At 47.6% G+C, this 13260-nt stretch overlaps 1 protein-coding gene across 5 annotated transcripts in view; it reads right to left on the bottom strand.

Moving 5' to 3' along the window:
• Positions 1-13260, bottom strand: part of LOC132395842 (protein spinster homolog 1-like) — a 209040-nt gene that overhangs the window by 29550 nt on the left and 166230 nt on the right. For all 5 annotated transcript variants that reach the window (XM_059972954.1, XM_059972950.1, XM_059972952.1 and 2 more), the window contains 2 exons: positions 11322-11420; positions 10836-11007 (listed from right to left, as the gene is read on the bottom strand). In XM_059972954.1, the coding sequence (XP_059828937.1) occupies positions 10836-11007; positions 11322-11420 (271 nt within the window). The remainder of the gene's footprint in view (positions 1-10835; positions 11008-11321; positions 11421-13260) is intronic.

Here is a 13260-nt window from a genome sequence, read left to right as displayed (position 1 = left end):
ACAGGTGCATACTCAGCTTTGTGGCGTCGGTCTCGCGCTGCTGCAAGGTGCTGATATCGGTCATCCTCAAAGTCAGATGCGGCTTTTCTGGTCAGGGCGCGCCACACAGCACTGTCAGCTGTGGACTCCTCAAGTTGTCGAGGCTGGAGGTCTGTCCATTTGATGTACAATTTCAAATTGAGTGCTGGACAATAAGCTGCAGCAGTTACTCAGAGGTAAAATACCCTTTGTCCAATCAATGTTTCTCCCAGCAGAAGTGCAGCTGGTACGAAATCTACAAAGATCCCCCCAGGACTGCCTGCACACTCTTCAGTTCAAGATTTGGTGCAGATTTACAAAACTCTGGTTGAGCCACACCTAGAGAGTTGTGGCCCCATTGTGGGGAGTCTGGAGAGGGTGTGAGAAGAGCTTTACCAGGATGCTTCCTGGACAAACTCAGGATGCTTCCTGGACAAACTCAGGACATTTTCTCTGCAGTGGTGAAGACTGAGAGGAGACCTGATGGAAGTTCAACAGCTAATCAGAGGCATTGATAGAGTAGGCAGCTAGCATCTTTCTCCCAGGAGCAAAAACATCTACTATTCGAGGGTGTGCACTTAAGGTGAAAGTGAGTAGGTTCAAGGAGAAGTGAAGGGGTAAATTGTTTACACAGGGAGCTGTGCGTGACTGCAATGTACAGTGGAGGCAAACAAAATAGAGAAATGTAAGAGGTTCTTAGAGAATGGAGGAATATGAATATTGTGTAAGAAGGGATAAGTTTAATTAAGATTTTAATTTGGTCCTGTGCTGCACTGTGCATGTTCTAGCAGTTCCCTGGTTACTTTGACCATGACAGTAGGAAGGACAGCCATTCAACTTGTCCTTGGTAGGCAGCTTGCCAATAACAAAAGGCTGTAAGACCCCTGCTGTTGTCTGAGGCAACGTTTGTGGCTTTCTCTTAGCATTTTCTGTCTGTGAAGATTTCTACCATTGAAAACAATATAGCAACATCAAGGGGACACAAATGGGACTTTTGTTCAATGTGAAACAACATGTTTTTCATTTGGTTGCTTCTATCAAGGAAATAATTCACATTCTGCAGAACATGAACAATTCACTTTGCCAGACTCCCACTTTATTGACTGTGCCATTAAACGTAACATGAAAGCTGTAATTCAACTGATTTCTCTCTGTCCAGATGAATTTGTCCTCTTCATGCCAAAGAAAAGACTGGTTATTAGCATTGTTAAACACTGTTGTTTAAAAAGGCCACAATACCTGATCAATGGCTCAGAGCTTGTGGCTATTCAGAACATTGGCTCTGTTGCTAATGAGCTTTAGGTTATTGATAAACGTGATATTAATCTGAGAGTGCCACTGATAAGTGAGAGCGAAAGCAGTTCGATGTTCTGCTTAATCCTTAGAATGGTAGAATCAGGCAGCAGTGGGAACAGGCTCTTGGCTCACCTCATCATTGCTGCCTGTGCTACCTCTCTACACTGATCCCATTTGTCTAAGTTAGGCCTGTATCCCTTTGCGCCTCTTATTACAATGTCAAACTTACCCACTCATCGAAACATGCTCCCCCCTAGGAGACAGGGATTGGCCCGTGTAAAGAGCATTACAGGCCGCCCCACTACCTGCCATTTAGCTGATGACGTCCCAGCACCGGTAGAGTTTAAACCTAGTGTGCGGAAACCACCCTCCCTCTTTTGCTGTCTGGGTCACTGAGGATCAGGTAGTGGATGGCGCCACAGAAACACTAGACAGCAGAGTGGGGGCAGGGTGCTGTAGTAAAGTGGGCCTGGGTGCACACTTTAGATAAGTATTTGCCACTGTCTCTTTGACCTGGCACTTCAGGCACACCGTTTAGATAATTATCTGTAACCAAGTGTAACTTGAAGGGTTTAATGAATGTTTAGTATCTGTATTGTCCTGTAAGTAAACAGTTAACCAACTTAGAGAGTGTCTCATGTCCCCACTCACTTAACCCGCAAACTTGATTTCACACTATCCTACTCAAACATTTTTTAAACTTTACAGTTGTATCTGCCTCTTCACAGACTCATCACCCTCTGTGAGACAGCCTAACTTCTCCTTTAAATTTCTACCCCTTACTTCAAACTCTGCCCTCTAGTTCTGGTCTAGGATAACAATTCTATCAATCCGCTCTATGCTTTTCAATTTTGTAAGTCTCTGTAAGGTCGTCCCGCAGCCGCCAAAGCTCCCGTAGAATAAACTGAGCTGATCCAATCTCTCCTTGTAACTGCAGTTCCCCATTCCAGGCAAACCCTTATTGAAAAATTCAAAAGATTTGCCCTAAAAAGAAATCTTGTTGATGATAAATTGTTATTATTAATACTGATTTATTGCCTCATCTACCAAGATACAGCGTAAAGTTTGTCTTGCATACTGTTCATACATATCCAATCATTAAACAGTGCATTGAGCTAAAATAAAGAAAACCAATTTATAGCTGAATAAAATAATCTGCTTTTTCCAATGCAGAATAAAGTGTAAAAGCTACTGAAAACATGCAGTACAGGGAAACAATGAAGTTCAAGATCATAACCAGGTAGATTCTGAGTCTATCTCATCATGCAAAATGTCTGCACAAGGTTCTGATAACAGTGGAATAGAAGCTGCCGTTGAGCCTGGTGGTACGTGCTTTCAGACTTTCTTATCTTCTGCCAGATGGGAGAAGGGGAAGAGAGAATGTACAGGGTGGATGGTGTCTTTGATTTGGCTGACTGCTTCACTGAGGAGGCAAGAAGTATAGACAGAGGCTGTAGAGGGGAAGCTGGTTCCCATGATGTGTCCACAACTCTGCAGTTTCTTGCGGTCAGTGCCATCCAGAACACGTGGTGTTAGGACTTTTACCCAAGGAATCCCTGGAACAGGAGTTGGGATGTTATGTTGAAGTTGGTGAGGGAAAATTTAGAATACTGTGTGAAGTTCTAGTCACTCACTACAAGGATGTTGCTGGGTCCTGAAGACTTGAGTTATAGGAAAAGGTTGAATAGGTTAGGACTTTATTCCCTGGAGCGCAGGAGAATGAGGGGAGACCTTACAGAGGTATATAAAATCACAAGCATACAGATAGGGCGAATGTACACAGGCTTTTTCCCTCAGTTTGGGTCATAGGTTTAGGGTGAAGGTGAAATATTTAAGGGGAATCTGAGGGGAAATTTCTCCACTCAGACGGTGGTGCAATTGTGAAACAAGCTGCCAGCAGAAGTGGTAGATGTGGGTTCATTTGTAACATCTAAGAGTCATTTGTAAGGAAGGGAGAGGTTTGGAGAGATATGGTTCGGATGCAGTAGATGGTACAAGGTAGAATATCAGGTCGGTATGGCCTAGATGGGCAGAAGAGTGGGTTTTTAAGCCGTAGTACTCTGTGACTCTAGTTCTACTTTAAGCTTTGTCCAACCACAGTGAGAGGCACGTAGAACTTGTTCCCACCATTAACATGGGGAAGGTACTCTGCTTGAGCCAGAGTCCAAACTCAGAGATGGAAGGACAGTGAACCATCTTAAAGGTCATCAAGGGCATTTTGTGTTGAAACTCTGGGGGTAAAGAGCTCAATTCCTGACCAGCAGCTAGACCAGATACATGAGGAGACCCAGTGGGAATTCTCTGTACATTACACAATGGATTTGTCCTGATAATGCATTCCCTCCTCTCCCTTTATTGATTTAGAGATGCAGCATAGAACAGGCCCTTCCAGCACCACCCAACAACCCATCTATTTAACACTAACATAATCACAAGACAATCCACAGTACTAACCAGTACATATTTGGATTCTGTGAGGAAACCCACACAGTTCACAAGGAGAACGTACAAACTTGTTACCGACAACACCGTAATTGGAAAATGAACTTCAGATCGCTCCAAGCTGCAATAGCATTAAGCGAACCTCTATGCTACCATGTGCCCAGGTAGATATTGTCAGCAGCCACCCCCTTTCTGGACTGTGTACTGATCCCCAGGGTTAAGTAGTAAAAGAAGGAATGAATTAGTTTTAATGGTAAAGAAAGCACACACTACAACAAGATTAAAGGGAGAAGACTTTTATCATGAAGGAGTCCAAATCCACCTTGAATCAAAATTAAATTGTAGTTGGAGTGGAACCAGCTTGGATTACTGTTACACTAATCCCGAGCTTTAGAGAAGGGGCAGGAGGGAGTATGTACCCTCATACTATTTTGAGGAGAGTTTTGGTAGGTGCACACTGAGGAGATGGGAAAATCAGATCAACAATTAGGTTGCTTGAGGGGGCCAATGTGCATTTTCTAGTCTCCATTTCACATCAGTTCTCACCCTGCCTCCCCCAGACATAATGAGGATAGAGTTTCCCTGGTCCTCACCTATCACCCCACCAGCCTCCACATCCAGCATATGATATCTCTACCATTTAAAATATGATCTCATCGCTTGTCACATATACCCCACCCCACCTTTACTGCTTTCCACAGGGGCCATCCTCTCCTTGATTTCCTAATCATCCTTCCCCATTCATCCCTCCCCAAAAGAGGTGCAACAATTGTCCCTCTCTCACTACCACCAAGGACCTAAGCTGCTCTTCCAGTTGAGATGGAAATTCACCTTCTTATTTTATTCAGAACTCTTGATGTGGCCTCCTCAATATTGGTGAGACTAAGCACAGTAGGTGACAGCTTTGCTGGGCACATACACTCTGTCTACAGTGGTTACAAATCATTTTAATTCACATTCCCCTTCCCACACCGGCCTGTCCATATTTAACTTCCTTCACTGCCAGGCTGAAGTAAAATGCAAACTAAAGGAAGAACACCTCATATTATGATTGGGTAGTCTGAAACCTAATGGGAGGACCATTGAATTCACCATCGTCAGGTAACCTGCTCTCCGTTTCTCTTCCCTACTGATCTACCCAGGTCCTCCCTTCTTTCCAACCTCCATCTTCAGAAATCCATCAGCTTCTTTCTCCTCTCACATTCACTTCATCTCACCATCACCCCACTGGGCCACCTCCCCCAACGTTCCCACTGGGTCACTGGGTCACCTCCCACAGCATTCCCCTGGGTCACTGGGTCACCTCCCCCAACGTTCCCACTGGGTCACTGGGCCACCTCCCCCAACATTCCTCTGGGTCACTGGGTCACCTCCCCCAATGTTCCCACTGGGTCACTGGGCCACCTCCCCCAACATTCCCCTGGGTCACTGGGTCTCCTCCCCCCAACGTTCCCACCGGGTCACTGGGCCACCTCCCCCAACATTCCCCTGGGTCACTGGGTCACCTCCCCCAACGTTCCCACTGGGTCACTGGGCCACCTCCCCCAACATTCCCCTGGGTCACTGGGTCTCCTCCCCCCAACGTTCCCACTGGGTCACTGGGTCACCTCCTCCAATGTTCCCACTGGGTCACTGGGTCACCTCCCCCAATGTTCCCCTGGGTCACTGGGTCTCCTCCCCCAACGTTCCCACTGGGTCACCTCCTCCAATGTTCCCACTGGGTCACTGGGTCACCTCCCCCAATGTTCCCCTGGGTCACTGGGTCTCCTCCCCCAACGTTCCCACTGGGTCACCTCCTCCAATGTTCCCACTGGGTCACTGGGTCACCTCCCCCAATGTTCCCCTGGGTCACTGGGTCTCCTCCCCCAACGTTCCCACTGGGTCACTGGGTCACCTCCCCCAGCATTCCCCTGGGTCACTGGGTCACCTCCCCCAACGTTCCCACTGGGTCACTGGGTCACCTCCCCCAGCATTCCCCTGGGTCACAGGGTCACCTCCCCCAACGTTCCCACTGGGTCACTGGGTCACCTCCCCCAACATTCCCCTGGGTCTCTGGGTCACCTCCCCCAACATTCCCCTGGGTCACTGAGTCACCTCCCCCAATGTTCCCACTGGGTCACTGGGTCACCTCTCCCAGCATTCCCACTGGGTCACTGGGTCACCTCCCCCAATGTTCCCACTGGGTCACTGAGTCACCTCCCCCAATGTTCCCCTGGGTCACTGGGTCACCTCCCCCAATGTTCCCACTGGGTCACTGGGTCACCTCCCCCAACATTCCCCTGGGTCACTGAGTCACCTCCCCCAATGTTCCCCTGGGTCACTGGGTCACCTCCCCCAATGTTCCCACTGGGTCACTGGGTCACCTCCCCCAACATTCCCCTGGGTCACTGAGTCACCTCCCCCAATGTTCCCCTGGGTCACTGGGTCACCTCCCCCAATGTTCCCACTGGGTCACTGGGTCACCTCCCCCAACATTCCCCTGGGTCACTGGGTCACCTCCCCCAACGTTCCCACTGGGTCACTGGGTCACCTCCCCCAACGTTCCCACTGGGTCACTGGGTCACCTCCCCCAATGTTCCCCTGGGTCACTGGGTCACCTCCCCCAATGTTCCCACTGGGTCACTGGGTCACCTCCCCCAACGTCCCCACTGAGTCACCTCCCCCAATGTTCCCCTGGGTCACTGGGTCACCTCCCCCAACATTCCCACTGGGTCACTGGGTCACCTCCCCCAGCATTCCCCTGGGTCACTGGGTCACCTCCCCCAACGTTCCCACTGGATCACCTCCCCCAACGTTCCCCTGGGTCACCTCCCCCAACATTCCCCTGGGTCAGTGGGTCACCTCCCCCAGCATTCCCCTGGGTCACTGAGTCACCTCCCCCAACGTTCCCACTGGGTCACTGGGTCACCTCCCCCAGCATTCCCCTGGGTCACGGGGTCACCTCCTCCAATGTTCCCACTGGGTCACCTCCCCCAATGTTCCTACTGGGTCACTGGGTCACCTCCCCCAATGTTCCCCTGGGTCACTGGGTCACCTCCCCCAGCATTCCCCTGGGTCACGGGGTCACTTCCCCCAACATTCCCCTGGGTCACTGGGTCACCTCCCTCAATGTTCCCACTGGGTCACTGGGCCACCTCCCCCAACGTTCCCACTGGGTCACTGGGTCCCCTCCCCCCCCCAGTGTTCCCACTGGGTCACTGGGTCACCTCCCCCAACATTCCCCTGGGTCACTGGGTCACCTCCCCCAGCATTCCCCTGGGTCACTGGGCCACCTCCCCCAATGTTCCCACTGGGTCACTGGGTCACCTCCCCCAGCATTCCCCTGGGTCACGGGGTCACCTCCTCCAATGTTCCCACTGGGTCACTGGGTCACCTCCCCCAACATTCCCCTGGGTCACTGGGTCACCTCCCCCAATGTTCCCCTGGGTCACTGGGTCACCTCCCCCAATGTTCCCACTGGGTCACTGGGTCACCTCCCCCAACATTCCCCTGGGTCACTGGGTCACCTCCCCCAACGTTCCCACTGGGTCACTGGGTCACCTCCCCCAACGTTCCCACTGGGTCACTGGGTCACCTCCCCCAATGTTCCCCTGGGTCACTGGCTCACCTCCCCCAATGTTCCCACTGGGTCACTGGGTCACCTCCCCCAACGTCCCCACTGTGTCACCTCCCCCAATGTTCCCCTGGGTCACTGGGTCACCTCCCCCAACGTTCCCACTGGGTCACTGGGTCACCTCCCCCAACATTCCCCTGGGTCACTGGGTCACCTCCCCCAATGTTCCCACTGGGTCACCTCTCCCAGCATTCCCCTGGGTCACTGGGTCACCTCCCCCAACATTCCCCTGGGTCACCTCCTCCAATGTTCCCACTGGGTCACTGGGCCACCTCCCCCAACGTTCCCACTGGGTCACTGGGTCCCCTCCCCCCAAAGTGTTCCCACTGGGTCAACTCCCCCAATGTTCCCACTAGGTCACTGGTTCACCTCCCCCAACATTCCCCTGGGTCACTGGGTCACCTCCTCCAATGTTCCCACTGGGTCACTGGGCCACCGCCCCCAACGTTCCCACTAGGTCACTGGGTCCCCTCCCCCCCAGTGTTCCCACTGGGTCAACTCCCCCAACGTTCCCACTAGGTCACTGGTTCACCTCCCCCAATGTTCCCCTGGGTCACTGGGTCACCTCCCCCAATGTTCCCCTGAGTCACTGGGCCACCTCCCCCAATGTTCCCACTGGGTCACTGGACCACCTCCCCCAACATTCCCCTGGGTCACTGGGTCACCTCCTCCAATGTTCCCACTGGGTCACTGGGCCACCTCCCCCAACGTTCCCACTGGGTCACTGGGTCCCCTCCCCCCCAGTGTTCCCACTGGGTCAACTCCCCCAACGTTCCCACTAGGTCACTGGTTCACCTCCCCCAATGTTCCCCTGGGTCACTGGGCCACCTCCCCCAATGTTCCCACTGGGTCAACTCCCCCAACGCTCCCATTGGGTCACCTCCCCCAATGTTCCCACTGGGTCACTTCCCCCAATGTTCCCACTGGGTCACTGAGCCACCTACCCCAATGTTCTCTCTAAGGTGTGCGCACACACACATCTTTTGCTACTGGTGCATAAAGGAATTTAAAAGGTTGTCACCCACTACCCCGTTGGCATGTTAAGTATATTTCATGAATGCACACAATCACATTTCCTTTTTCAGTTTCTGATGCAGACGGTGTTGACAATGTGGAGTTTGCAATGATTTGTCTTCAGATTTTAGAACTGGCTTATTTATACTTTTTTTATTGAAGGAATTTTTGATTCACTATGTCGAATACCAAAGAAGCAAAAGGTGTAAAGCATGGAAGAATTGCTAGTTCATTTAAAGTGGAATGGCTTAGTGAAACGGTAGAAACTGCTTCACCGAAAGCTCATGAGGTCAGGAACCTGCAGTATAAGAAATATTTATGTACAGAACAGAAACTGGTGTTAACTGCGTGTATTGTTGCAATGCAAAAGTTGCTGGAGAATTTGTACATGGGAAGAAGTGGAGTGATATTTAGAAATGACTTTTGGAAGTGTCACTTAACAAGCAAATCACATATGGACAGTGTGCTAAAACTCCAGAGGGAAAATCCTTCATTACCTGTGTAACACTCTGTAAGGTTTCACTGTTACTGTAATAGTCTCTCTGTAATGTTTCACTGCTAATGTAATGGTTTCTCTGTAGCAGCAGTGTTTGGGTTATGACTAGAGGTAACAAGGGCTTTGGAATGTGCACCATCCAATGAGAGGCGTGTTGTTTCTTCTTGCAGTCCATTCTCAGGGAGAAGGGATTTGTGGTCTTTCGTCGGTGAGAGATGAAGAGAGGAGACATGAATGGAAAGAGTTGGTAGACTGCAGGACAGAGTGGACTTGGAGCGAGGGTCCAGGAGTTGGCAACACTTTGGAGGAGGTCGATGGGGAATGAATGGTCAGAAGCGTGAGCTCCAACGTACACGTTAGGCTGTTTCATTAAAATGGGCCCTTTTTCCTTTTATTTTCTTTACTAACCCTATAGTCAGAATAAGAATCATAAAGCTCAATCATTTAATTGCACATGGTGTACTGTCTGATACTTTTGTAAGTAGGCAACACCATGCAGCATGCACACTAACGAGATTTCTCAGTTTGTCTGGGCCAGAGGCTCCTTTCCCCTAGCTAAATGCATGCTGGCCCAACCTGAGGGATACACCCACAATAGGCCTGCTCCATATCTTTTGTAGGGGTGCAGATGAACGAGAGCAAAAACATTCAAACTCAGTGATGTACATTATCTTATTTCTTGTAAACAATGATCAACAAACTGGATTTGGTAGTTTATTATCCTTAGAATAGCTTCCACTTAAAAATTCAGTGCTCACATTTTGTTGTCACTGGGCAAAAAATTGCACAGCACAAGATTTTTGCACACATTGATCATTACAAATTAGAGGGAACATTAAACCCTCCTCTCTGCTCCCATCTGCCCTCTCCACCTCCTTCTCGATTCCATGCTCCACCCTCCTTTCCATAATCCACAGCCTCCACTCTTACTTAGCGACCTTTCTTTGGAAGTGCATTCACAAGGCTCCATTTAGTTTCACCTTCTACCCTGCAAGGAATGACATAATGCAGCAATGGTGAAGCTGTTGATAATTTATAGTAAGGATTCTCTGTTGCGTTGTCTGGAACAGACAAAGCAAAAGCAGCAGAAATAAACCAGTGTTCTGAAAGCCATAAAGACACCTATTGCTCTAGAACATACTGCATTTAATCAGTGCTTCCCCAACAGAGAGTACAAGGGCATACAATGTAGAAAATGATGGCAACGTTGAAGATTATTAGTTTCATGAAGCAATTGGAAAAACAGAGGCACTATCTCAACAAGGCAACACCTATCATCAAAGACCCTTACCATCTGGGCATGTCATCTTCTCACAGCTACCATCAAACAGGAGGTTTAGAAACCCTAAGTACTGCAGCACCAGGTTCAAAAGTAGATACTTTCCTTCAACCATTCAGTTCTTGAACCTACTGGCACAAGCCAAATCAATACCTCAGGAGAGTAACACTAGGAGCACTTTGGACTTGTGTTCTTTCTTGTATAATTTCTGATTATTTGGGGCTGTTTTTCTGATGCTATGAGCCTGCAATGCTTCTGCAAGTAAGTTTTTCATTGCACTTGTGCATTAATGTACAATACATGCATATAACAATAAACCTGACATTACTTAACCAGGAGAAATTATGCCTAACCCATGTCATAATCTCATCCACCAAGCATCATTTTTAATGTCTTCTTCAAGCAAAAATCTATCAATCTCATTTTTAAAATTTTTGTTTGACTCCTGGTAGAGCTGCTTTTTGAGGGAATTTTTCAATTTTCACCAATCTTTATATGTGAGTTCAGTTTATGGATTTCACCTGAGTGTTATTGCTGTAAGTTTAGGATTGCTTCTTGTCCTAGCTCCACCTTTGTCCAAAACACCTCAGTTAGTTCACGCACACTTAAAGCAATAGATATCAAGTCTATACAGTGGGTGTCCACAATTTAACACTTTTAGCACAGCAGAGCTTTACCTTGAATGTACATCACTGTATTAGTTTGGTCTTCCTTTAAATGGCGAGCAGTGCAAAAGAATAAGGCTGCCCCGATAACAACCATGAAAGGGCAGATTAAGAGTGCGTACTGCAGACTCACAAACATTCTATATGTAGAAAGTTGTCGTCCCTCCTGAAGAGCATTGGAGATCTACATGCAAATAAGAAAATTAAATAGTTTAAACACCATTTCCATTTTGTATGTTTCAGTGAGATAAATTCTTCTAAGCTCCAGTAACAATAGTCGTCCCTTCCAACTCAATTTTACTTGAAAAGACAGTCCCCTTTCTGTCTGGACTGGGATGATACTTGTGAATCAGCATTTCACTGTTCCAAGTTAGGTACATTCCTTCTTCAGACGCAGAGGGATAACCACAGAAGATGGTTACACTGCTGAGTTAAACCTTGTGTTCATTAGAACAGAGACCTTGGGGAAAATGAAGCATAAGAATAGGTGCTACTTACTTCACCAACAATGTATGAACTGAAGGCATCGCCGAGAACACGGGAGATGGTAATCTGGACTGCTTCAGCCAATGAGCGACGGGATGGAATAACGACATACTGAAGAAAAATGAAAACAGACATTGTAGTTAACCCTTCACCCCAAACTGAATACATGCTAACCCAAGCACTAACTCTTTCCAGCATGCTTTCTTCTGGCACCAAGATCCAAACTCTTCTAGCTTGCCCTGTCTGAAGCAGGCTTATCTAATCACCTAAACTGGAAGTGGGAAGTCCCGAGTTCTCTGTCCAAGCATGGGAATCCATGTGAACATTCAAGGCTCCAGTAAGTCACAGATGCACAGTACCGAAAGTGGTCATTTATCCATCGATCAGTGGAGATTACTGTCTGTAAAGGATAAGGCTCCATCAGGGCATATCAGAAAAATGATCTTCAGCCTGAGATACTTGCACTCCTCAATTTTGGTTTGTTAAGTGACCTTTTTGACCTCCAAAAGATATTAGGACAGGAAGATGGATGAGAAAGGTTTGGAGGAATGAGTCAACATGAGAAAATGGGTCTTGCTTAGGCAGGCATCTTGGTTGGCATTGAGCAGGGATTATGGTTTGTGTCCATGCTCTGTGGCTCTATAAATAATCCTAATATTGATCATTAATGGCAATGTTACCTTCATCTTCCAAGGCCCTGTTCTGGCATTTCATCCATAACCCTTTCCATTTCACTACCCTCCATAAAATACTCTAAGCTTTAAAGGATCTACTGTACCTTGGAGCACCATGAGGTCAAGTTTTTAGTTGACTAATCTCCTGTGAATTGCTTTTGGGACATCATACTGCATTAAGGTCTTCATATAAACGTGAGTAACTATTGCAACAATGTTGCAATGAGTTGTTGACAAATTATACCAATGATCATCTGTCAGGTTACTTTGAACAGATGAAGCAAATGGAAATGTGAAATTAGCATTAACAAATGAATCCCAACACTTTAGAGGAAGAGGGAGCAGGAGAAACTGCTCATCAAATAATCCGAAACCAAAGATAGCGTTAGCTTAGATTTGGAAATGAAGTATGGAAAGTCATTATAGGCCTAGTAGAGGGAAACAAGTATTCTGTTCTTTGATGCCATGATTGACAAACAAGAAATAGCCTATTCTGATGCCTTTCAAATCCTTGCCAGGGTTTTAATAAGGCTAACTTGAAGAAACCTCTGCCTAACTACCATCAGCACATCACCTGCAGCACCAGAGGATCCAACCACTGCTACACTACCATCAAGACTGCCTGCCATTCTGTCCCTCAACTGCATTTCGGGAAAGCTAACCATCTATCTGTCCTCCTCCTACATGCATATAGGCAGAGACTAAAGAAAAAGGCACTGGAGATAAGGGCAACTAAGAGGTGGTCACAGGAGGCAGAAGAGTAGCTACAAGATTGCTTCAATTCAGTGGACTGCACCCTGTTCAAGGACTCATCAGAGGACCTGAATGAATACACTACAGTTCTCATGGAATTGATAAAGGCACTTGTGGACGAGTGTGTCTTCACAAAATCATTCAAAGTCTTCCCCAATTAGAAACCTTATTTTGATTCATAAAATCTATTTGGATCAAGTGGAGCATTCACAAATAGGTGTCTAACATCTGTCTTTTCGAATAGTCAAAATCAAAATAAATATTTAAAAAAACATAGAAAACCTACAGCACAATACAGGCCCTTCAGCCCACAAAGTTGTGCCAAACATGTCCTTACCTTAGAAATTACTAGGCTTACCCATAGCCCTATACTTTTCTAAGCTCTATGTACCTATCCAAAAGTCTCTTAAAAGACCCTATTGTATTTGTCTCCACCGCCGTTGCCAGCACACCGTGCCCATTCCACGCACTCACCACTCTCTACGTAAAAGACATACCCCCGACATCTCCTCTGAACCTAATCC

This window comes from Hypanus sabinus, chromosome 6 (genome assembly GCF_030144855.1).
Source record: "Hypanus sabinus isolate sHypSab1 chromosome 6, sHypSab1.hap1, whole genome shotgun sequence".
Classification (NCBI taxonomy): domain Eukaryota; kingdom Metazoa; phylum Chordata; class Chondrichthyes; order Myliobatiformes; family Dasyatidae; genus Hypanus; species Hypanus sabinus.
This window is presented reverse-complemented; position numbering and strand designations above follow the sequence as displayed.